This window comes from Coregonus lavaretus (genome assembly GCF_964263955.1).
Source record: "Coregonus lavaretus genome assembly, chromosome: 38".
Taxonomy (NCBI): Eukaryota; Metazoa; Chordata; class Actinopteri; order Salmoniformes; family Salmonidae; genus Coregonus; species Coregonus lavaretus.
Window position 1 is genome coordinate 23,647,587 of NC_140025.1, and position 25,199 is coordinate 23,672,785.

General features: G+C 43.7%; 1 protein-coding gene across 1 annotated transcript in view; it reads left to right on the forward strand.

Annotated features, from left to right (window-relative positions):
* LOC311112517 (catenin alpha-2-like) overlaps positions 1-25,199 on the forward strand; it is a gene marked incomplete at its 5' end in the record, with an annotated part of 49,251 nt that overhangs the window by 15,010 nt on the left and 9,042 nt on the right. The window contains 4 exons of the mRNA XM_084155649.1: positions 1,726-1,877; positions 5,285-5,398; positions 15,611-15,792; positions 19,177-19,282. Coding sequence (XP_084011775.1) covers positions 1,726-1,877; positions 5,285-5,398; positions 15,611-15,792; positions 19,177-19,282 — 554 coding nt within the window. The remainder of the gene's footprint in view (positions 1-1,725; positions 1,878-5,284; positions 5,399-15,610; positions 15,793-19,176; positions 19,283-25,199) is intronic.

Sequence of the window (25,199 nt, forward strand, 5' to 3'; positions counted from 1 at the left end):
GTTTTTGCGAGTGCCTCTCGTCTTGTTGCACTGACCCCCTTTTCTCCTCTGAAATGGGACGACGGCTCAGTGTAGACAGATAATGAGTACAAGCTGTAGACTGAGGCGCTTGCTGCTGAATCTGAAATTGTGAAGGTGGCACGACATAAGTCGTGTGTGTGTCTGCGTGCGTGTGTGTGTGTCCCTAGTGTCCACTTGACAGTGAAAAGGGAACGGGCCGGCTCTAATCATGGCTCAATTCAATAACACAAGATCGGGTCAAACAAGGTTGTGTCAATCCACCTAAATATTGTTTTGTTCTCTCAGTTTGTTTTCTCAGTCAGGTAGTTTAACCGTAACCGATTGATTTAGATGTTATTGCTCAAGCAGAACCATAGTATTAAAACAATTATTAAAGGCCCAGTGCAGTCAAAACATGTTTAATATATATTTCCACACTATGAGATTGGAAAAATACTGTGAAATTCTGAAAATGATGATAATGCTCTTTTAGTGTAAGAGCTGTTTGAAAAGCCTGTTTTGGTGCAATGGAGTTTTGGCCTGCCTGGTGACATCACCAGGTGGTAAATTCGTTAATAGACCAATAGGAAAGAGAGTTCCAAACCTTTATACCAATAACAGCTAGTTTTCAGTTTTCAGACCACTTCCAGACAGTCCTAGCAAAATTATTGCTTGAGAAATTGCTCTTTGCTAAGAAGCTATTTTAGTTTCTTTTTGACCATTTTAATTGAAAACAATCACAGTAAGGTACTGAATTGTTACCCAGAAATTATTTGATATTGAGATAAAAATGGCTGCATTGGACCTTTAAATCTGAAGATGATTATGTAGCTGTACCACTCAACATGAATATATTTGGCACGATTGCCCTGCCGTTTATTCAAATTCAACACCCCTTCTGTGAACGCACAAAGAACAAACAGATGCTCCGTTGGCAACGCTTGCCAAACTAATATTCCAGCTAAATGCCAGCCATTGTTTTTGTCGGAGTTCGAGACTTTTGTTTTGTAGCCTTTTGTTTTGGCAATGAATTTTCAGTCCCTCATCACCAGCCTGTTAACTTGAGTGGCTGTCAACCAGAGCTAGCGCGTTAGCATGCTAGCACTGACACACCAATAGATTAACGGCTGCCAACCAAAGCTATTACATTAGCATCCTAGAACTCACGCAGTGATAGGTGACAGACAGCCGCTCTCCCGGTAGTATAGCCAAGGTAAAGCAACTAATTGGCGTGCAAAGGGCGCTGGGGCGCCCCATCCCCGTGGTGCCAGATTTCTGGTGAGAGGCTAGATTGACAGAGGCTGGGACCCCCGCTTCAGAAGATGTGTTTGACACGCAGAGTGTGTGTCCTTGGTTTGAGAATAGAACACACACACATTCTCTTACATAGACACACATACACACGTCTCTTGTGGTATTCCGCCTCTCTCTAAAACCGATGTGCCCCTTGGGGAAAGATACACTTTTGAGGGATATTTTGTCAGATGTTTTTCACCTTTGTTCCTCCTTATCTCCCTTTCTCTCTCGCTCTCTCTGTCCCTCGCTCTCTCTCTGTATGTTTCTCTCACACACACACTAAGGCACACGCTGAAACATTCTAGTAGGACATGTTGCCTAAAATATTACAATAAATTAAGTGAATGCACCTGAGTCAAGTAAGTTCTTATTGTTATCTCTTTTTCTCTCACTTTCCCTCCCACTCTCTCTCTCCCTCCCTTTTTCCAGTCATGCCCCGTTTCGCTGAACAAGTGGAGGTGGCCATCGAGGCGCTGAGCACAAACCCCCCACAGCCCTTTGAGGAGAACGAGTTCATCGACGCGTCCCGCCTGGTCTACGATGGCGTGCGTGACATCCGGAAAGCCGTTCTCATGATAAGGGTACATCCACTTCCTCATTTCCTCCTCTCACGCTTCTCAAAGCATGCTGGGAACAGAATCCGTACCAAATTACACCGTCTATTGCCATTATAGTGCACTACTTTTGAGCAGGGCCCATAGAAAGTAGTGCACTATATTGGACCATGGGTGCCATTTGGAACACACACTTATTCTCCCATTGACATCAATGCATGACCAAGTGTAAATTAGGATTCTCCCCTATAACAACTGAAATGTTTTCTAATTTTCTAATTTTCTTTCTCATTGTTATCCAATTCCAAGAATGTGCCCTGCGTGAGGTCACATGGAACGTCCATTTTCCCAAGATGAAACGCAAACAATCTCCCTGATTTGATGTTAATGAATAAGACATTAATTTACATGGAAATTAAATGACGAAGAACTTTGCACTTTATAAGAACCCTTATGGGGCAGTGTAACATGACATAACACTGTAGGGCTGGCTGGAATAGACCAACTCAGTGGCCTTGTGGTTAGAGTATCCACCCAGAGATTGGAAGGTTGGGGGTTCAATCCCTGATCAAGTCATACCAAAGACTCTAAAAATGGTACCCGATGCCCCTCTGCTTGGCACTCAGTATTAAGGAGATAGATTGGGGGTAAGGCCCTGAGATAGACTAGCGTCCTATCCATGGGGGTGCTACAGAAACTGGAAATAGGCTGTTCTGGCTCTGACAAGACTTGTTTACTTATAACATAATACTGTAAGGCTAGTTCCATGGACTGGACTTTGTATTGATGTTACAACAAATCCTATTACATAGTAATTGCTATAGACTCAGCCACATCACACTGTATCCACTATGGTAGGCCTACTAGATGGTGGTCGTCTAGCGTTTTCTCTCTACTCGCACCCCTTTTCTCCCAACACCACCATGCAAATTAATTTATTCAACTTTGGACTGCTGGAAAGTTTCCCAGTGCAGTTGCGAGAAAAATCTAATTACGGGGAAATAATTTGATGTTGGTAAATAATGTAAAACAGGGGCTTTGAACTGGCCGAGACCGACCCACCAACCTCATAATCTATTTTCAAGTTCAATTACTCTTGGAGGCTTAGAGGACTATCTATGAATTATCGTCTTTGTGTAGCCTAACTTCCGTAATACAATGTGTAGCCTTTCATATGAAACGTCTGAAGGATGTTTTTGTGGAGTGTGTGTTTTTTTTGCTCCCATGTAAGCTGGTGTACATGGATTTCTTTAGAATCGGCTGGCAGGGCCTAGTTGTAGCCTACAACAGCAATGGATTATGGGGGCAATTCTCCATGGTGTTCAGTTTAGAAGTTGAGTATGGTTGGGTGTGTGTGTAGAGGGTTAATAAAATTACATTCCACACACACACACAAACACACACTCACACACACACCGACACAGGTACACACGTCCGCAGACATCTGCTATATGTCCACTTCAGAAAATGTGACGCAATTCAACTAAAACAAGGCTTCTATGTTCACATTCATTTCAACATACAAAGGGAGCACATATCCATTATTCTGGGAACAAAGGGGAAATAATTAACCTGCAGGAGATTCAAGCATTCAAACCTCATCCAGGATGCGTCCTAAATTGCACCCTATTCCCTTTATAGTGCACTACTTTTGATCAGGGCTCAGAGTGCTCTGGTCAAAAGTCGTACACTATATAGGGAATAGGCTGCCATCAAATAAAATAAAATTGTATTCATCACATGCTTTGTAAACAACAGGTGTGGACTAACAGTTAAATGCTTACTTATGGGCTCTTCCCAACAATGCAGAGAGAAAGCAAATAGAGAAATACTAGAAAAGTAAAACACGTAATAATAAAAGTAATAATAGATACACAATGAGTAATGATCGGTCATAGGAAACGATGGCGAAAACATTATTCAGATCAGCGCAAAAAAATACACAAAGTAGCAGAATTGGTCAGGAGCCCGTAAAACAGTCGCTATACATTCCAGCGCCATCTCCCATTCATTTGGGACGCATCCACTGTCTTACGTAAACAATAGTGTCGGCATTCCATTACAATCTTCTCCTCATCTTCCTCTATGTACCACACAAAGAATAGATGTGCGAGATATTGATAATGTCGGATATAGAGTCGGATATCATGCCCGCCTTTGTATCGTGTAGACACGCACAATTGTAACGTCTTCATGTTCGTGTGGTGGATTTGAGAGAAATCGGTTTGTCTTCGAGAGAAGCACCTCCGAAGCTGTTTTCATTAAAACCAGCTTTTGATAAAAGTCATCAATTTCAGGGTTTGGACTAGTGGCCTCTTCAGCTTGTAGAGGAGATTGTTATGTCTAGAGATAAGGACGGTATAGACGATGTTTACAGTGTTGCCATGGTGATAGACACATTGTTGACAAACAGACAGACAGGTGGGCGACCGAGCCACTCATCCCGCCCTTCTCCTCAGCTAACTGCCTCCCGATTGGCCCGGAAGCCCCAGCTCCCTGCTCCTAATTGGTCGAACACATTCACTGATTCGTCCCTGAGTCCTGCCTGTCTAGAACGTCTGTCTCGTCCCCACCCTGTCTCGTTGTGAGATAGCAGTTAGACACAAGTTGAAGATTGAAGAAGAAAAAACAGAATCACGGAATCTCTTGAGGCCATTTACCCTCCCTGCCCTTTTCCCTTTGTGCCGTTTGATCCCACTATTTCAGGGAGCTTTTATAGTGCTCTTATGGTGCGTGGTGTAAACCACCACCGAGACTTCTTAAAAACAATGATGCAAGGGACTTGAAATCAGAGCAAGCGTATAAAGAAAAAGTGGGCTGAATAATTCAACACAAGGAGATCTGACTGTTAATCGTGTGACATCTCCCGCCAGCCGCCCCTCACGTGACGGGAAGGCCTATCTGCCCTCAGACTCTGACTAAGAACAGACTCAACCCAGGACGCAGAAGAAGAAGAAGAAGAAGAAGAAGAAGAAGAAGAGGAAGAAGAAGAAGAAGAAGAAGAAGAAGAAGAAGAAGAAGAAGAAGAAGAAGAAGAAGAAGTGTGCGAGTGAGACGTACAGTAGTGAAGAGTGGAGATAGAGATGTGTCTGAGGACTGATGTATTAGATCACTGTGTTGTGTGACACTGCAGCTGTTGATCTAACAGTCGTCATGTTTTACTCTCTCTCTCTCTCTCTCTCTCTCTCTCTCTCTCTCTCTCTCTCTCTCTCTCTCTCTCTCTCTCTCTCTCTCCTACATCTACTCCTCTTCCATTTCTCTTCTCATCTCCCACACACCTTCCCCTTCTCTCCCTAATACTTTCTCCTTCTTTCTCTCTCCTCCCTCCTTTGTCTCCCCCCCTCTATCCCCTATCTATTTCTACCCACATCCCCCTCTCTCTCTCTCTCTCTCTCGCTCTTCCCTCTCCATCCCCTCCCCACCGTTCTCTGTAGACACCTGAGGAGCTGGAGGATGACTCAGACTTTGAGCAGGAGGACTATGACGCCCGCAGCAGGACCAGCGTCCAGACGGAGGACGACCAGCTCATCGCCGGACAGAGCGCCAGGGTGAGTGGAACTCTATAACCCCACTAGAACCATACGCTAGAACCCCACTCTAGAACCTGCTCTAGAACATTCCATAGCTCGCTGCATAGATGATTTAAACATGACACGGGTTGAGTCGGAAATGGGACCCTATGTAGTGCAATACTTTTGAGTCAAGAGGTGCACTGCGTAGGGAATAGGGTGCCATTTCAGATGTGCCCAAGGATACCCCTATTTATCACGAAGTCCTCTGCTCCAGTCAGTGGGGTGTCCCAATGGTCATAATGTAAAGGTCAACCCAGTCCCTCAATCACTTGTGCACACTATCTTATGGACTCAGACTGTACTGTGCTGGCTGAGGTATATTTTCCTTTCACATTGTCCTACCCAGCACAGTTCCAGCAACTCTGGTGGATTCGTAACCAGGTCAGCCCAGTGAAGCTAGGCTTGGCTCAGTTTAGCTCATGCTCAGTAATGTGAAAAGGGTATTGTTGTAGTGTGTTATATTGCAAGTCAGCCTTCAATTTCATTACCTAAAGCTCTGTTGTTGCACCGCTTCAGTTTCTCTCATGTTCAACATATTGTACATTCCCAGTGGTTTCCTCTCTGGATAAACGCCACTGTTGTATGATTTCAATTTCACAGGATTCCATCATACGGTAAACGAAAAGCACATTGAAATGATAATAGCCTAATTTGGTGGTTTTGAAATTACTAAAGCACGATCCCACTCGGGAGGAGAGACAGGTGTAAAATTGCGAGCGCAAATGAAGCCGTGGCAATGACCGAATCCCCCCTCCGATATTACCGGGAACGCACACACGGACCGTGCCAAGCCTGGATGGCGCCACCTGGATGGCGCCAGCGATCACCGGGGCTTTGGGCTTTGCGCACATTAGCGTTTTTGTTCTATTTATTATTTGTACACCGGGGCCCTGCTTAAAGTACATTAAAGGGTATCCGTGCTTGCCACCCCTACAGCAGGGAGAGTGGTTGGGGTTGGAGCATGGTGAATGGATTGTGGAAAACCAGGTGGCAGGAAAAGGTTTGGCCTCATGCCTCCCCTCATCCTGAGAGGCCTACTGCTTGCTAGGAAGCCCTCTTCAGAGTCAGAGGGAGGGAGGGAGGGAGGGGGAGAGAGAGATGACGTTATGAATGGGAAATGGAATGGAGAGGGGAAACATTGAAATGAACCCAAAGCCTGTTTGCACCAACAGGCCTCATAAACACACACCACCACCACATCTCTCTCTCTAAACAAAGCTGTCAAAAAGTTGAAAGTAGGGGAAAACAGACAGAGAGAACGGTTGTGTCAAACTCCATGATTAGAACAACTAACTTTGGCCATAAGGCGGGCGCAGTAATGTACTTTTGGGAGCACAGACAGCCGTTGTTCTGGGAGACTGGTAGGGGGTCCGGCAGGGGGTCTGGCACCTGTTTCGTCAGGGTGAGAAGTGGGGACAGTTGGGTGACAGTTTGGTCTCATCGAATCCCACTGAGTCGTCCCACGGTGTCCCGCGGCTCACACACTCACACACGCACATGCATGCATGCAGACACACACACACACACACGCGCACACATACATACACACACACCCACACACACACCCACGATCCCCTGCAGCGAGGGCCATCTGAGCTCAAGCGCATAACACAGAGTTGAACAAGTGTCTTTATGTTCTATGCAACTCTGTGAGTGGGCTATACCTCCTGCTGCTAGTTAGTTTGAGGTGCATGCTCCTGAGTCACATGTTGATGACTCCATTGAAATGGATGCCACTTGACATAAATGGGTGCTATTCATTTAGAATTGTAGACATGCACATGATATATAGACATGCTTGCTATCACACTCACACACACACACGCACGCATGCACACACACACATACACACATACAGTACATTTGCTCATAGGCGATACATACTTACTGTATACTGTACACGCACACACACACAAACACACACACATGTACACTCACATTTTCACATAGACACACATACATAAAATATGCGGTTAGCCTAGCCACAGGTGTCCTGCCCACTAACCTGTCAGGTCACGGTAAACACTGTTTCCTTTCTCGCGGTCATGTGAAGTGCACATTGGCACACCACAGCGTGTGTTGTTATTAGAAGAGACAAGAGGAACGGTGATCAGCCATCTTCTGTGTCTTCTCAGTGTGACACCCACTGTTCCTTTCACTCTGGGCATGTGTAGGGTATCATGCAGCACACACCGCGCTGACACGAGGTTAGCTACTCCCCACTGGGCAAAAACTGGTTCAATCAACGGTGTTTCCACATAATTTCAACCCAAAAAATCTATGTGATGACGTTGAATCAATGTGGAAAACTCATTGGATTTGCAAAAAGTTATCAACGTAATGGAATTCACCCAACTTTTAACCTAAATCCAATGACAGGGTGAAATGTTTTCTTGATTTCACGTTGAATTCACGTTAGTTGACAACTCAACCAAATGTAAATCAAAACTAGATGTTTAACTAATGTCTGTGCCCAGTGGGTCTCTCTTTGCGTCAAACACACCCACACCACACAGACACTAGGTTAGCCTCTCACTCTCTCTCTCCCTCTCTCTGTCTCTCGCTCTGTCTCTTGTTCACACTGATGTGGAACACATTCTGACTGACACTACGGGTGTGATGCAAAGGATATTTTTGATCAGTTTGACGGCACAAAAATGATTACACCACCATTGTGTGGTGTCTCCAGTGTGAACAAGGCTTTATTTCTCTTGCTTTCTCTCCCTCTCTCTCTTCCTTTTTTCTCTCTCTCTCTCTCACTCACTCTCTGTCCCCCCCCCCCCCCCCCCCACGCTCTCTCTCTCTCAGTAATCCGGGGCGGCCCCGAGAGCCTTTGTTCCTCGAGCGGCTTTTCCTGGTGCAGCGCTCCGCTTGTCACTTCTATTATACTTATGCATAGAGCTAAGTTATTAGAATCAAACATGCATAATAAGAGGAGGGAGGAAACACACAGGAGATGGCCTCTCTCCGCCTTTTTGTCCTCCACTCACACTCACACACACACAGAGACAGAGAGACACACACACACACAGAGAGACCGAGAGACACACACACTCACACACACAGAGACAGAGAGACACACACACTCTCTCACACACACAGAGAGACAGAGACACACACACTCACACACACAGAGAGACAGAGACACACACACTCACACACACACACAGAGACAGAGAGACACACACACTCACACACACACAGAGACAGAGAGACACACACACTCTCTCACACACACAGAGAGAGACAGAGAGACACACACACTCTCTCACACACACAGAGACTGAGAGACACACACACTCTCACACACAGTGACAAAGAGACACACACACTCACACACACACAGAGACAGAGAGACACACACACTCACACACACACAGAGACAGAGAGACACACACACTCACACACACAGAGAGAGACAGAGAGACACACACACACACAGAGACAGAGAGACACACACACTCACACACACACAGAGACAGAGAGACACACACACTCACACATACACAAATACAGAGAGACACACACACTCACACACACAGAGAGAGACAGAGAGACACACACACTCTCTCACACACACAGAGACCGAGAGACACACACACTCACACACAGAGACAGAGAGACACACACACACACAGAGACAGAGAGACACACACACTCTCACACACACAGAGACAGAGAGACACACACACTCACACACACACAGAGACAGAGAGACACACACACACACTCACACACAGAGACAGAGAGACACACACACTCTCACACACACAGAGACAGAGAGACACACACACTCACACACACACAGAGACAGAGAGACACACACACTCACACACACACAGAGACAGAGAGACTCACACACACACAGAGACAGAGAGACACACACACTCACACATACACAAATACAGAGAGACACACACACTCACTCACACACAGAGAGACACGCGCACACACACACACACATCCACACACACACACACAAAGCCCCCCTCCCCAGCTGTCTTCTAACACATTGATTGGATAACACTGTTGATAGGTCAGCCATAAAATTGAACTCGCTAGTGTCTGGGCAGTTTATTTCAAATGAAACAAATTAAAGTCATTTCGCGATGCCCCTGCCTGTGAAGAAACCCGGAAAGCGTCGTGCCTAATCCCCGTCGAGCCGCCGAGTGTATTGGCACGCACTCTATAGGATGGGATTTGCCACTGCGCTAAGCTCCCAAGGCCCGCTCTTGTTGTTATCAGTAAGCAGAGGAAGGGATTTTGGGATAAGTGAATTCTGGAGAGCGGGAGAAGTAAAAAGTACCCTCACCTAGTGCCTTCCCCCTCCGCCCCCCGTTATGACATCCCAATTGGCCCCTCTGTTTCTTTGTAAAGCACCATTGCGAGAGTTTGAGCACTAAACTATCCTTTTGAGCCACCATCTTTATTTCATTGACAGTTGAGGTAGATTCCCTTTAATTCAGCAGGAATTGGAACCAGACCTGTAAAGTTGTATATACACTTTTTACAGTAGCGGTAAACACTGAATTGATAGACATAAGAGGTGACACAGTTAAGAAATAGTTTACCTATGTAAGTAGACGTCATCACAAACCACATATTAAAGTTGGTTTGTTGTGTGTATTGTGGCACAATCAGGGGAATGTCCTCCTAAATACTACACAAAAACTCACATTCCCATAAGGCTTCGCTGTTTGGGGTTGTGGCTCTCCAATTAGACTCGATACAGATGTGTGACAGCCATACAGTCAGAGCTGGCCATGTTGCCAAAATAGACAGGTATTTTTTCTACCTCTGCTTTTTGTGTCTTTTTTGTGTTTGCAGTTGCTAGCTGACCAATATCCTTTTTATTTCATTTTAGTTCTTGTTTTCATTATGGTTTTACTGATTGTCTGACACTTCCTGTGTCAGTATGAGTACGTGGCCTTTCAGTTTCCAGCTAGACCAGGAGGTCTGCTCATAGTGTCACTGGAGAAAGGTGACCTTGGTGGGGGCAAACTTCTTTCAACTGCCTCCCGCTAAAGGGGATAGCTCAAAATGTCTGCCACCAAAAAGACTCCACACCCCATAAGGCCTTGCTGCTGTGACCAAGTTGCAAGTGATGTTCCTGGTTGATTTATTAGCAGTATAGCTCTCCATTTGAACATACTCAATAAGGTGTGGGAGCTCAAAAGCCGGCAGGAAACTACTGTCCAGTCAGCCAATATGGTAGCCTTATTTGTTTACCTCTGCTTTGTGTTTGCCATATGTAAGCCACATATGTTTATTTAATTGATTAACATTTAAGTTCTGATCTTCACCCTTGTCTCTCAGTGTTCATGGCCAAGCCTATATTTAGTGTTGGCACAGTAGATTTAATGATACAGATAGTAGCAACCTTAAATTTGGGAAGTAATTACAATAATGCTGAATTTCTCAATGATAATTGGAAAAGGTCAGATTTGTCACAGCAATATGTAAGCTCTTTGTGGAAGCTGTAGGGGCTCTACTCAATTGGTGTCACTGAAGCATTACAGATTGTGCGCTAGATATTTAAAGGTAATTTCCGATTGAGCCGACATATGCAGCGTTTACTGTGAATGCAGTGTCCGCTAATGCGGGAACATTGCCTTTAAATTTCCGCAATAAGGATCGAATTGAGTCCTAGATGTTATGTAATTTTTGCATACTGTAGCCACTAGCCACAGTTCATGTAGATTCCATCTACAAGTAGAATAGCTAGCTGTATGTAGAACTAGATACAGTAATGACCAGTAATGACCTAAATGTTTGGATGTTCAATTGTAGAAGCAGATAGATGTAGAACAATGTAAAAGCTGATGTAGGCTACTTGATAATGGCTATTAGTGTGTGTGCGTAAATGTTGAATGATCAGTAAAATTCATAATGAGGGGCAATATTTTAGATCTACAAGAAGATGCATTGAAAGGTATGGTTATGTGGTAGTGAAAGTGGAGTGGGAGAGTGGTAGTGTTGAAATCTACCCAAACATTTATGTAAATGTATTTCTAACTCCAAAATGAAGATGAAGTATTGAATTCAGATTTATAGAGGAGTGATGAGACAACTCAATGAATCTTTCACAGGTTATCCAGATCCAATACTATTTTAATACACCTCGGTGTAAGGGTTTGCGCTTCAACAAACACCTTGAAAAATAAAAGACCAGATACATGTCTTAGAGGCTTCCAATTCACGCACAATTGGTGGGCCCAAAACTGCCCATACATTAGATTGGTCGACATGGGAAGGTTCCTCGGTCGTCACTACATATATATGAAAACTACTTAGCCAAATGTGGCATAAACATTATGTTTAACAGAGAGCTAACATGGTATTTTAAAATACATGGTTCGATCTGGTCAACAATTAAAGTTTCAGAATGTCTTGGTCAGTGACTTCACTGGTACGGAATTAGCAGCTAGAGGAATTTCTCTGTCAGCTTGTTCGCTGCCGTTTTCAGTGTGGTTTCTGATTTCTGAACATGAGTGAGAATTTCAACACAGTACATACATTCTACTGATTCACACAGTACATGCATATACTGTAATATATAAAACATACTGAATAAATATAGTGGGTATATATTGGATTATAACAATTAAGAATAGATCTAGGTTTTCAAAAAGTATGTCAAGTATTTTATTGAATTAATGAGCAACACCGGAGAGAGGACGTGAGGAATTCACACACCTAACCCAGGCTTTATTCTTAGATAGTGTGCAGCTAATGACATTTTATCCAGACTATTTGCTACAGGGAAGGACTACCTGAACTTGTCCAATAAGAAACGCTTGTTTTTGTTTTCTGTTGCAAAACATTTTGCTACGGAGTGCATTAATGAATAGACCCCATGCTCCTCACTATCATGGCAGCGTCCAGCTGCCTCGGCTCTGCTGGCACCCCGTATAATTAGTGATCAGTGAATAATAGATGTGGCGTGGAGGGAATGCTAATGTCTGACCCCTGACTGTGGGGGTCCGTGGCGGTGTGGTGCTGAGGCGAGCCCCCCCTCACCGTCGCCACCCGTCTGGGGGGAGGGGGGGGGTGCAATTATCCAGTTGATTGCCATGGTGTTGCTCACGGTCGGGATGGTGCCATCTCTTTCTCGGTGTATGCACTAACCTGTCGCGATTGATTCCACTTGGAGTTTAATACAGGACTTCCTCCCACCTGCCCTCTTGTTGGCTGCTCAGTCTCACATTAAATGCGATATTTAACAGAGCGTGTCTGAATTCATTGTCTATGAAGAGTGCTACAGGAGAAAGCTTCCCTTGAGGATTTTCCCTCTTCACTTGTAATGTTGGTTCCTGTTGGGTTTAATTACAGGCTAACACTGCCGTGTGTTTAAGTGTTACCTACCGCCGTTCTCACCCACCCATGTTGTTGTTTATGAATAGGATTGGCGGCACACTGATTAGTGTGTGTGTAGCTACACTCAACGCTGTAGGGGTTAGGTTTGTTTGTGTGTTTGCATTGCTTTAAACAGAGAGGCAGAGGCGAAGCGAGAGGGTTAACTCCGCCCATAATCTGTCTTCTCCAGCAGGTGGCGTTTTTTCGCTCACCAAGCCAGGAGGTTTTGTATGGAGGTAAATGAGACTGTCGAATTTGGTCAACAAAAATGTAATGGCTTATTTGCTTCATGAGTTAATTTGATCAAATATAAATGCTGTAATGCTTAGGTTCTTACGAGTGTGCTGATAGAAGTAGGACACATGACGTCCCGGCAACTTTGAGAAAAAACACTTTATATCCGAGTTGTGCTGTTAGTGCTATCCGGAATCCTTCGGACGTCCCTACCCTAAACCCTAACCCCCACCCTAACCATAACCGGTACTTTAACAATTTTTTATTTCAACTTCAATTGGGTAGGGACGTTCCAAGGATCCCGGATAGCCAGGACTGTGGTTGTTCAGAGATGTATCTGTCCTCTCATTGACTAGAACGGTCCCACCTGATCTTGCCTCCTCCCGACTGCCTTCCATTTTTAAAGACATTTATTTTAATTGTTAGAGCGGCCAATGGAGTATCTGGTCAATATAATGGAACATCTGTGCTTTAAAACAGTGGTTCTCAAACCTCTTCTTGGGGACCCCCAGACGTTTCACAATTTTGTTTTAACTAATTAATCTAATTAGTTGACAAGTTGAATCAGGTGTGCTTGCTCTGGAATAAATCAAATACATGGAATGCCTGGGGGTCCCTGAGGAGAGGTTTGAGAACCACTGCTTTAAACCACTACTCAAACACCAGCCTGAGGCATGTAAACATGGTCACTTGCCCAATTCCTCTCTCCTTGCCCCGTGTCCTCTCTCCTTGCCTCCTTCTCAAATCCCATTGGAGGAGAGGGTCCGAGGGGAAGGTTCTTGGATCTTCTCCACCAATGTGGGTTTAAGAACCTTGTGAGAAATCAAGAAAATACCAATTGAGAAAGCGCCCTGGTCCAGCTCGCTCTGAAACTGAAACCAGCAAGGTTCCGGTGGTGAAATGGTTCCACTTGGGCAGCACTGCCAAAAGTATAATATCTGGCTCTGAGACTGTAGAGAGGGAGTGATCAGTAGGGTGACATCTGGTGCTGTGTGATGAGATAGCAATGTCTGATGGCCTAAAACAGCTTTGCGCCTCTCTCTGCTTCTCTCTCATGCTCTCTCTCCTTCCGTTCTGAGGTACTTTATGAGAGGAAGACGAGTCATTTGTGGTTGTTATTCTCTTCCTCACACCTCCATGGAGGGACGGGTGAAAGGTGATACACGTTCACACTGAGCTCATCCTGCCGGTCACCCCCACACACCAGCTTTGCTGTGAAAGAAATGGGGGAGGGACGTAGACAGACGGAGGAGGCAGAGTGGGGAAGTTATTTCTTAGCGAGACAAGTCATGCTTATAAAGACAGTCTACGTGTTATAGGGAGAGTTTATAGACTGTGCCTGGAAACTAGTCATCAAAACCTTGCTTCCAAAGTCCCTTCCTCACATCTCCTACAATGAGCTTTGAGAGGGAGGCGAGGAATCGAGGAAACAAGGACAGAGTAGGAAATCATTAAGCATAGAGTTTACACTACAAAAAGTGAAATCTAAGCAAACCTAAATATCTTATATTGAGTGATAATTCACTTAAATGTTTTCTTTTTTCTTACGAAGCTAAATTATCTAATGTCAGTCGCAGATATTTTTGCTTATTTTAACCTAGAAAAGGCTTAATACAAGTAAGGTATCTTATTTCAAGATATTTTTCAAGATATTTTACCTTAATAAGACAATTAAGTTAAAATATCAAAATATCTTGAAATAAGATAACTTACCTTTTTTGTTTAAAATATAAATAAGTAAGTAAGTAATAAGTAAGAAAATGACGTTAGATAAATGATCTTGGTAAGAACAAAAACACATTTGAAGTGAATTATCACTCAATATATTATCTTTATATTTCTCTTTTTGCAGTGTAGGGAGGGTGCGGTTAAAAACAATATCAACCATGCAATGGATACTTCATATTTCCTTTCCTCCTCTGTTTTGAATCAATAGTACAAACCTAATAGTGCTCGACTTACTTTGCTCCCCTGCACTCACCTCAGAATGTTGAACAAATACATTATTCATTGACTGGTATAAGAAGTAAAGTAATTAGACATTTATCTCCCAAATAATATCGGAGCCTCTACTGCGCTGGTGACCTTGCCTAGAGATTTATGCCATCTCAGACCTGCCTGGAATGGCTATGGTGAGAGAGAAAAATGTATTCTCATGGCAAAACGAGCCGAGGAATGGATTTTTGTCTTCATGAGTATAAGTTGTCAGGGGGTTTTAGGAGCGCTGGTTGATTAATTGTCAAGTTTATAACTTTATTCGGAAGCCTTTCAGAAGGGCAAAGTCAAACTCTTAACTCAATATCTATTCCCGTTGACTATACTGAGGAATATAGGCTAGTCAAGTAAAATATTTTAAGATCAATTTATGCTTAAGCTTTGGTATTTGTTGTATCATAGTAAGCCTTTTCACTGCCAGTGTTTAATTGTTTGATTATTCCTTCTCTTCCTCCTCAATCTATTCTTCCCCATTTCTCCCATGTCTCCCTATTCACTCCCTGTATGTTTCACTCCTCATCTGCTCTTCTTGACTCCCCTACTCACCTTCCTCTACCCCCTCCTCTTCCTCCTCCTACATCTTCCTTCTCCTACCCCTCTCAGGCAATCATGGCCCAGCTTCCTCAGGAGGAGAAGGCGAAGATCGCCGAGCAGGTGGAGAGCTTCCGGCAGGAGAAGTGCAAGCTGGACGCCGAAGTGGCCAAGTGGGATGACAATGGCAACGACATCATCGTCCTTGCCAAGCAGATGTGCATGATCATGATGGAGATGACAGACTTCACCAGGTACAGTAACAATGTGGCTAATGAGAACCTAGTTGAAGTGAATGGTATTCCTTATGAATGTCAGTGTAGTAATAATAATAATAATAATAATTTGTAATGGTAGGTAGCTGCTGCTGGTCTACACAGCCTAATCCCAGCCCATACCTGTTATCCTGACCAATAGCAGGACCTCTAGTAATTATATTTCTATGGTAGATCAATTCCCTAAAACCCATAGCACACTTCAGCAGGGCACATCTCTGTGGAATATTTAGATATTAGAAATATAGTAAAAGAAACATGTAACAAACAACTGAAGTTTAGAATAAGGAATAACATCCGCTCTATTCATGACAATTCTAATGTCTGCAACATTTCACCACATTTGCCTAATGAAAGTGGCCCTCAGGAGTGTGTGGTCCCCCCTTAGACACACATTACTTCTGTATACAAAATAGACAATGTACATTACACACTCAACATAATGCATACATTGCACATTACCCTCTGTAGCTCCGCTGGTAGAGCACGGCGCTTGTAACGCCAAGGTAGTGGGTTCGATCCCCGGGACCACCCATACACAAAAATGTATGCACGCATGACTGTAAGTCGCTTTGGATAAAAGCGTCTGCTAAATGGCATATTATTTTATTTATTATTATTATCATCAAACACTTCTCATATAGCCACATACATAATATTTTGTATATTCCCTTATTCTGTCAGTGGAGTACTAACACAGCTCAGCCTTACTTATTGCTGTTTAGGTATTTGATGGACATGGGAGTGAAGGAGTGCTTATACCTGTTCAGCTTGTAGGGACCCTAAAGTGTCTGCCTGAGGGGAGGAGCTGATACCGGAGTGAAGTACATGGGAGGGATATTAAATTATTGTCTGCGCTTGTCTGGTAACGGTCTGTTCAAAAATATTCTGCAGGGAGGTATGTTGCCTCACACCCATTACCTTCATGGCAGTTTGTATCAGACAGGAAATGTGGGATTCCAGTTGAACTGATAAATTGCCAAACCAGACTGTAGTTATATGTACCAAAATGTAAACGCAACATGCAACAATTTCAAAGGTTTTACTGAGTTACAGTTCATATAAGGAAATCAGTCCATTGAAATTAATTCATTAGGCCCTAATCTATGGATTTCACATGACTGGGAATACAGATATGCATCTGTTGGTCACAGATACCTTTAAAAGAAGGTAGGGGCGTGGATCAGAAAACCAGTCAGTATCTGGTGTGACCACCATTTTCCTCATGCAGCGCGACACATCTCCTTCGCATAGAGTTGATCAGGCTGTTGATTGTTGCCTGTGGAATGTTGTTCCACTCCTCTTCAATGGTTGAGCGAAGTTACTGGACTTTAGTAACTTCCCCCTTTAGATTGGAAAAATCTCCTTTGTTGTGTGAGTTTGCCATGTTCTGTTGTTCGCAGTTCCTAGCCATGCTAATCTGTCCTTTGTGCATTCATTTGAATTGAAGTAGTACTAGTTATGAGTGTGACTAGTAAATAATATAGTATAATAAATAAATAATAGTATGGGTAATGGTAGGATCTGCAACCACACACAGGCAACTCACTTCGCTACAGGCTATCCGGGCTTTTTGTCACAGCCCAACACTATATCAAATCAAATCAAACCCACCTGATTCAACAAATCAACAAATAAAGAAGCCTTTGATTGGATGAATCAGGTGCTTTAGTGGCTAGGCTGGAACAAATCGAAATCCAGGTCCTGCTATTGGTCAGGATAACAGGTATGGGCTGGGATTAGGCTGTGTAGACCAGCAGCAGCTACCTACCATTACAAATAGTTATTTATTAGATGAACAGAGATCCAACAGTCTTTTATTACCATTGAATCAGATAGAATATAATGTAGCCAAACCAGGATGATTGTGATCCTGTGTAGTGTTTTACAGTGTGGATGTTGATGTTCTTTGGAAGGCAACAGCTTTTCTCCGAGCCCCCACCATCTGTATATCATGTCATAGCTAGCCCTGTGCTTAACCCAATGTACCTATTCCAAGGCATGGCACTATGATTCAGTGGACATAATATGCTAGCTATACAGAGCACAACAAGGGGACAATGCTATACGTGCTTCCCAAATGGCCCATATAGTGCACTACGTTTGACCAGACCACTATGGGGGAATATAATGCCATTTGGGATGCATCCATGCAGTTTCATAATGATGAACAATTATCGATGTGGTGTGGTGGTGATGATTGCACCGACTTTAGTCAAGTGACCCTTGTGGTGACATTTGTTGAATTGGCGAATATAATGTCACCATGCAACTTTGATAACCAAATGGCACCCTATTCCCTATATAGTGGACTACTTATGACCAGATCTCCATGGGTGCCATTTGAGACGCAGCAAATGACACATCATGCATGGATTCACAAATGCCCAATTAACAGGATGTCAGCCAATATAAGTGACTACTGCTATAAATCTGTTTTTTCAGTCAGTGGGGGTGCATGTCATCCTACAACTAGAAAACTGCATGAGCCAGGCTATATCAGTAGAGTAGTGATACCATGCTTTGGTTAAACTGTAGGCTAAGGGCTCTATTCAGTCAGATCCGCTTTAGCCGACATCCGTATAGCGGTTGTTTTGACGGTGTCGGAGGTGGAACTGCTTTAGAGCTGTCAAATCCACAAGTGGCTCCCAGCATTATACCTAAAGCGGACATTTCCATTGGCTGCACGGAGCGTAATTTGAGCGTAATTATTTCTATATAGCCTGCACTTTATCGTTCTGAACTTCTAACGCGAGTGGGGCGGGTGTGGCTTTGTGACAATGATTGCAAGAGCAGCTGCTCACCAATTTGACGGCTCGAACAAAGTTCCACCTCCGACACCGCCAAAACATCAGCTATGAGGGTGTCTGCTATTGCCGGTTAACGATTGATCTGATTGATTCTAGACCTAAGTTCTATCTTACCAGATCTGTTGTAGCCCTGCCAACTCCATTGCTGTTATTGTCAAGACAATTCCATAAGGAGTTGGCAAGAGAGCAGAAACAGACTGGCACCAATACTGATGAGCTTTGAGAAAGACCTATGTTGACAGCTGTCAGCTACTAATGATAGAGCACCATGATTTGAGAAGAACGTATCTAGTTGCGGCCCACGTTTTGGGTGTTTTTGGGGCATTGTTATATTTTTTCAGTTTTAGGAAGATTACTAATGCTGTTTTTATCGTATGCATTATTTATTAGTGGGAAAGTGTCTAGTGAATATAAAATGGAGCTTTTTGGAGTCTTTTAATCTGTTAATATCAAGTATTTCAGAGAGTGTTTGCTGTCTGCAGTTTGATAAATACAAATGTTGAACTTTAAACATACTAGAACTTAAGTCCTGTTTCCCTGTGTTCCCCGCCAGAGGCAAAGGGCCCCTGAAGAACTCCTCTGATGTCATCAATGCCGCCAAGAAGATCGCAGAGGCAGGCTCCAGGATGGACAAACTGGCACGCGCTGTCGCCGACCAGGTAACACTTACCCCCCGTTATGTATGTGTGTGTGTGTTCAGGATAGATCCACTTTTCACCATATTGCTTATAGACTATCGTTTCCCAAACCTCTCTTAAGCACACCTTCAGTTGGTCAACAAATCAAACCTGTGTAATTGGAATCAGCTGTGCTAGTTCAGAATACATCAGATCAGTGGCACTGGATGGGACGATTCAAGGTTTGGGACACACCGGCTCAGACCTATCCAGAGCTTCTCAGATCTTTGAACCCCAAAGGTGTAGAAGCGAAGGGAAGGAGTTACTGTAGAGCTATATTAAATTAAACCGGGCCTATGCCTTCAGGCTAAGTGTATGAGGTGTGGTATATACATTATGGCCAACAGGGACTTTTTAGGGTGCGTCCCAATTGGCATCCTATCCCCTGTATAGTGCACTCAAAAGTCGTGCACTATGTAGTGTGCCTTAGTGTGTTTGTTAGTGGGAAGCAATGGATCTAGGCACAGTGAGCTGTCTTGGCGCGTTGCTGGCTGTCCCAATGGGACTTCCTTGCACTGTGAGAGCAGAGAGGAGCAGGGAGCTAGGGGCTTTGTCTGTGTCTTTAATCTAATTAGCGGCGCTGAGGTGTTGCATCCATTCATTATCAGATGAGTACCCTCTCCAAAACGCGCTGACAGACTATTTTCAATATCGAATCAATCAATGCGGCTGCTCCTCCTGGCTAGGGAAGATAAAGGGAGAACGGGGTAGAGAGGGGTGTGTGTGTGTGTGTGTGTATATCTGTGTTTGTTAGTACTTAATAGTAGCACTCCAGGTAATACATTATCTGCCTCTTCATTTTCGTCTGTCTTGAATAAGCTGTGAGAATTAGCCTCATGTAGCCTCATGCACAAAGACTTGTTGATTCATTAGGACTCCGTGCTCTTCTTCCTGGTGTCGTTGTCATAACTGCTGCATGTTTTACTCAGGGAAAGCTGTGCTATCACAATCAGTCTGATGACATTCAAATTATGAGGATGTTAGTGCAGCAGGGGTGGCTGGTGGCATTTTATATCAGTGGACGAACTCATACTAATGGCTGGAATAGAATACATGGAACAGTATTAAACACATGGTTTCCTTGTGTTTGACACCATTTCATTCACTCCATATTATGAGCCATCCTCCCCTCACCAGTATCCTATGTAGTGCAGTGTGTTTGTGAGCCTGGCCTGAGTCTTGGTGTGTGTGTGTGTGTGTGTGTGTGTGTGTGTTTGTGTGTGTGCCATATTTGAAGAAACCCACAGAGCTCCTGGCTAGTGTGTTGTTGAACTGTGGCCACCGACCGTTCGCTCTGCAAGAAGGACTGGGTGGGTGTCAGGCGGTGAATATCTGTCATATAGCAAATCACTGGCAGCCTACCCTCGGACTGAATCAACAAATGCTGAATCTGAGCAGGTGGCTTGCCATTTTTAATTCCGCCTTTAAACGATTCTTTGACTGGTGTTTGCTGAATATTCACAGCCTTCTGCTGTCCTCCTCTCATGCTAGATGATGAGTGTGCGTGTGAAATGGCACCCTATTTCTTATATACAGTAGTGCACTACTTTTGACCAGATCTTTATGGGAGCCCATCAGGGTCTGGTCAAAAGTAGTGCACTATATAGGGAATAGGGTGCCATTTTGGATGAATCCTCATTCTGCAATGTAAAAAGAGGGTCCTGATTTTCTCCCAATTTAAACAGAGATTTGTTTTAAGAGTATTTCCGTGTGGAGCAATGCGAAACACACATCATCCAGGCACAACATACCGTAAATGGGTATTAAAATATTCAAACATTTAAGAGTTTGCTTTTATCATCGAATAGAAAGACTATTTGATCTTGTGTTTCTTTGGCAAGCCACTGTATTTTTAGATGTAATCTAATTCCAAAGCACCTTTCATAATTTTGCCTTCGACAAATAACTGTCATACTTTTTATGCCTTGTTTTTCAAGAGGACAAGTATTTTGCATTCACACCTTGCTGTGCCGTTAACCTGTGGCTGACAGACGCAGTCAGGCGTGTCAGGGAGATTGAAGCGTGTTTGTGTGTGTGTGTGAGATTGAAGCTTTGGGGTGCTACAGTAGGACAGGTCTCTCAAGTAGCAGCCCTTGTTACCACGCTCCATGTCAAACCCTATTGAAGAGCATGGTAAGAGCAGTCTGTCAGTCTGACTGTTCTGCGGATGGATGGGAGATTGAGGGGGAGGTGTGTGTGTGTGAGTGAGAGAGAGAGAGAGAGGGAGGTGTAAGAGTCTTAAAGGGAAATTCCACTGCTGTTCTATTGCACTATATACAGTACTAGTCAAAAGTTTGGAGGGTTTTTCTTTATTTTGACTATTTTCTACATTGTAGAATAATAGTGAAGACATCAAAACTATGAAATAACACATATGGAATCATGTAGTAACCAAAAAAGTAGCCAACCTTTGCCTTGATGACAGCTTTGCACACTCTTGGCATTCTCTCAACCAGCTTCATGAGGAATGCTTTTCCAACAGTCTTGAAGGAGTTCCCACATATGCTGAGCACTTGTTGGCTGCTTTTCCTTCATTCTGCGGTCCAACTCATCCCAAACCATCTCAATTGGGTTGAGGTCAGGTTATTGTGGAGGCCAGGTCATCTGATGCAGCACTCCGTCACTCTCCTTCTTGGTCAAATAGCCCTTACACAGCCTGGAAGTGTGTTTTGGGTCGTTGTCCTGTTGAAAAACAAAGATAGTCCCACTAAGCGCAAACCAGATGGGATGGCGTGTCGCTGCAGAATGCTGTGGTAGCCTTGCTGGTTAAGTGTGCCTTGAATTCTAAATAAATCACAGACAGTGTCACCAGCAAAGCACCATCACACCTCCTCCTCCATGCTTTACGGTGGGAACCACACATGCAGAGATCATCCGTTCACCTACTCTCCGTCTCACAAAGACACGGCGGTTGGAACCAAAAATCTCAAATTTGTACTCATCACACCAAAGGACAGATTTCCACCAGTCTAATGTCCATTGCTCACGTTTCTTGGCCCAAGCAACTCTCTTCTTCTTATTGGTGTCCTTTAGTAGTGGTTTCTTTGCAGCAATTCGACCATGAAGGCCTGATTCACGCAGTCTCCTCTGAACAGTTGATGTTGAGATGTGTCTGTTAGTTGAACTCTGTGAAGCATTTATTTGGGCTGCAATCTGAGGTGCAGTTAACTCTAATGAACTTATCCTCTGCAGCAGAGGTATCTCTGGGTTTCCCTTTCCTGTGGCGGTCCTCATGAGAGACAGTTTCATCATAGCGCTTGATGGTTTTTGCGAATGCACTTGAAGAACCTTTCTAAGTTCTTGAAATTTTCCGGATTGACTGACCTTCATGTCCTACAATAATGATGGACTGTCTTTCTCTTTGCTTATTTGAGCTGTTCTTGCCATAATATGGACTTGGTCTTATACCAAATAGGGCTATCTTCTGTATATCATCCCTACCTTGTCACAACACAACTGATTGGCTCAAACGCATTAAGAAGGAAAGAAATTCCAGAAATGAACCTTTAACAAGGAACACCTGTTGATTGAAATGCATTCCAGGTGACTACCTCGTGAAGCTGGTTGTATGAATGCCAAGTGTGTGCAAAGCTGTCATCAGTAGGCCTCCTGTAGCTCAGTTGGTAGAGCATGGTGCTTGCAGCGCCAGGGTTGTGGGTTTGTTTCCCACAGGGGGCCAGTATGAAAAATGTATGCAGTCACTAACTGTAAGTCGCTCTGGATAAGAGCGTCTGCTAAATGAAAACATTTTTAAAAAAAGAATCACGGCAAAGGGTGGCTACTTTGAAGAAACTTTGAAGAATATTTTGATTTGTTTAACACTTTTTTGGTTACTACATGATTCCATATGTGTTATTTCATAGTGTTGATGGCTTCACTATTATTCTACTATGTAGAAAATAGTAAAAATAAAGAAAAACCCTTGAATGAGTAGGTGTGTCAAAACTTTTGACTGGTACTGTATGTCCATTAATATGTTATTAACGTATCATATGTGTAATAAACTTGGCTAGCTTGACTTGTAGTGGTACTGGAAAGTTCGGATATTGGCCGAATAGATCACCAAATTGCACTGTACTGAACAACACGTGTAAAAAGAGACCTTATATTGCTAGCTAGCTACCGACAGCAAAACAACTTACTCGTTTACCCTCCTGAGTCCTGGTCCAGCTGGTCTAAGCTGCCGTCGCTGCTTGCTGGTCTCGCAATTATTTTTCTCACCGTCTCAATGTGTATTATGGCTCAAATAAATAGGACTGTATGTTCCTATGTGAAAGAATATCAAAACATTTGTCATAATCCAGCTCTTCTTGGAAAGAGGAATCAGAAGCAGCCATTGTAGCTCATTATTTAGTAATCTTGGATAGACAGTGCACGGTAACATAGATCCGGTGAACCTATAAACTAGTACAGTACCTCACCCATTTTGAAAAGCCTGCCTTCGAGGGTGGGAACAAGGAAGTATGGCTCCCGTCTGGCTGTAGTTTTTACAAAGCTAGGGGAAATTAGATATCCTGTAATGTCCTGGCAGATAGGAACATCGTTGAGACTAGTCTGGCTCTATTGAACAAGGACAACCATATCTACTCGCTGAAAGCGTGATCGTCGAAACACAAAGGCCACAATAATTGCTACAAAACATGACTCATTTATTTTTTGATCAGACAGCAGGCTCAATCAACCAATAACGTCATTGGTTGAATTATCTCTTTACTCTCTCTATCTTTCTTCTATCCCCTCTCTCTTGTTCTCTCTCTTTCTTCCTCTACTGAGGGTTTTCTTAAAACATAAAGCCCACTGCGTCAAGCAGCTCAGGCCTATGCGTAGTCGGGGGAAACTTTACAAACTTTCTACCTGCTGGGAACCTGCTGTGTTACTGCCTACCATAGAGATGTGAGGACAAGGTATGTATCCAAAATTGAACCCTAATCCCTATTTAGTGCGCTACTTTGGACTAGGGCCCCTAGGGTTATGGTCAAAAGTAGTGAACTATATAGGGAATAGGGTGCCATTTAGGATGCAGACTTGGTCAGGTGAGGTTGAAGAGAACTCAAGGCATGGTCATTTACTAGGACCCCCTGCCAGACGCCTTAAATGGCCATTGTCAGGAGAACAAGGAATCACAGAGAGATGGGGGCATCGGAGTCAAAAGTAGTGCACTATGTAGGGAATAGGGAAGCGTTTGGGGTTGCAGATTAGGAGCGTACTGACATTGATTATAATATGTATGTAAAACGTCATTATTCATATTTGCATTGTCGCTCTATCCATGTCTTTATTACACGTCCCTATGGGACCTGGTCAAAAGTAATGCACTATATAGGGAATAGGGTGCCATTTGTGAAGCATCCAGAGTCATGGGCAGAGCTCTGTTTTTATCTACAAGCCTGATTAGAAATGCAACACGCCATCAATATAGAGGTGTGATTTAGTGATGCTTTTGTGTGTGTGTGTGTGTGTGTGTGTGTGTGTGTTCTGACAGAGCTTTGGCCCCTGGTTTAATAACAGAAGTCCTGCTGCTGAGTCACCCATGCAGAGCGGCTGATTCATTTCAGGTCCAATTATGCAAAAACTAAATGGCTTCTTCCTCCCTCTTGAAAGTTTTCCACTAGCCTTGAATCCAAACTGAATATCGCACCATTGATCAGTTTAGTTTCCAAGCTAGAATTCCACTCTGACTAGAGAAGGATGAAGGGAAGAAGAGAGGAATTCTAGCCGGCAATACAAACTGAATATTGCTCTGTTTCACTACATTCAGTTTGGATTCCAGGCTAGAATTCTTCTTTGGAAGGAAGATTTGGAAAGAGAGAAATTCCAGCCTGAATCCCAAACTAAATATCACTCTGTTTAGATTCCAGGCTAGAATTCGTCCTCCCCTAGTCAGTGGCAGGAAAGAGAG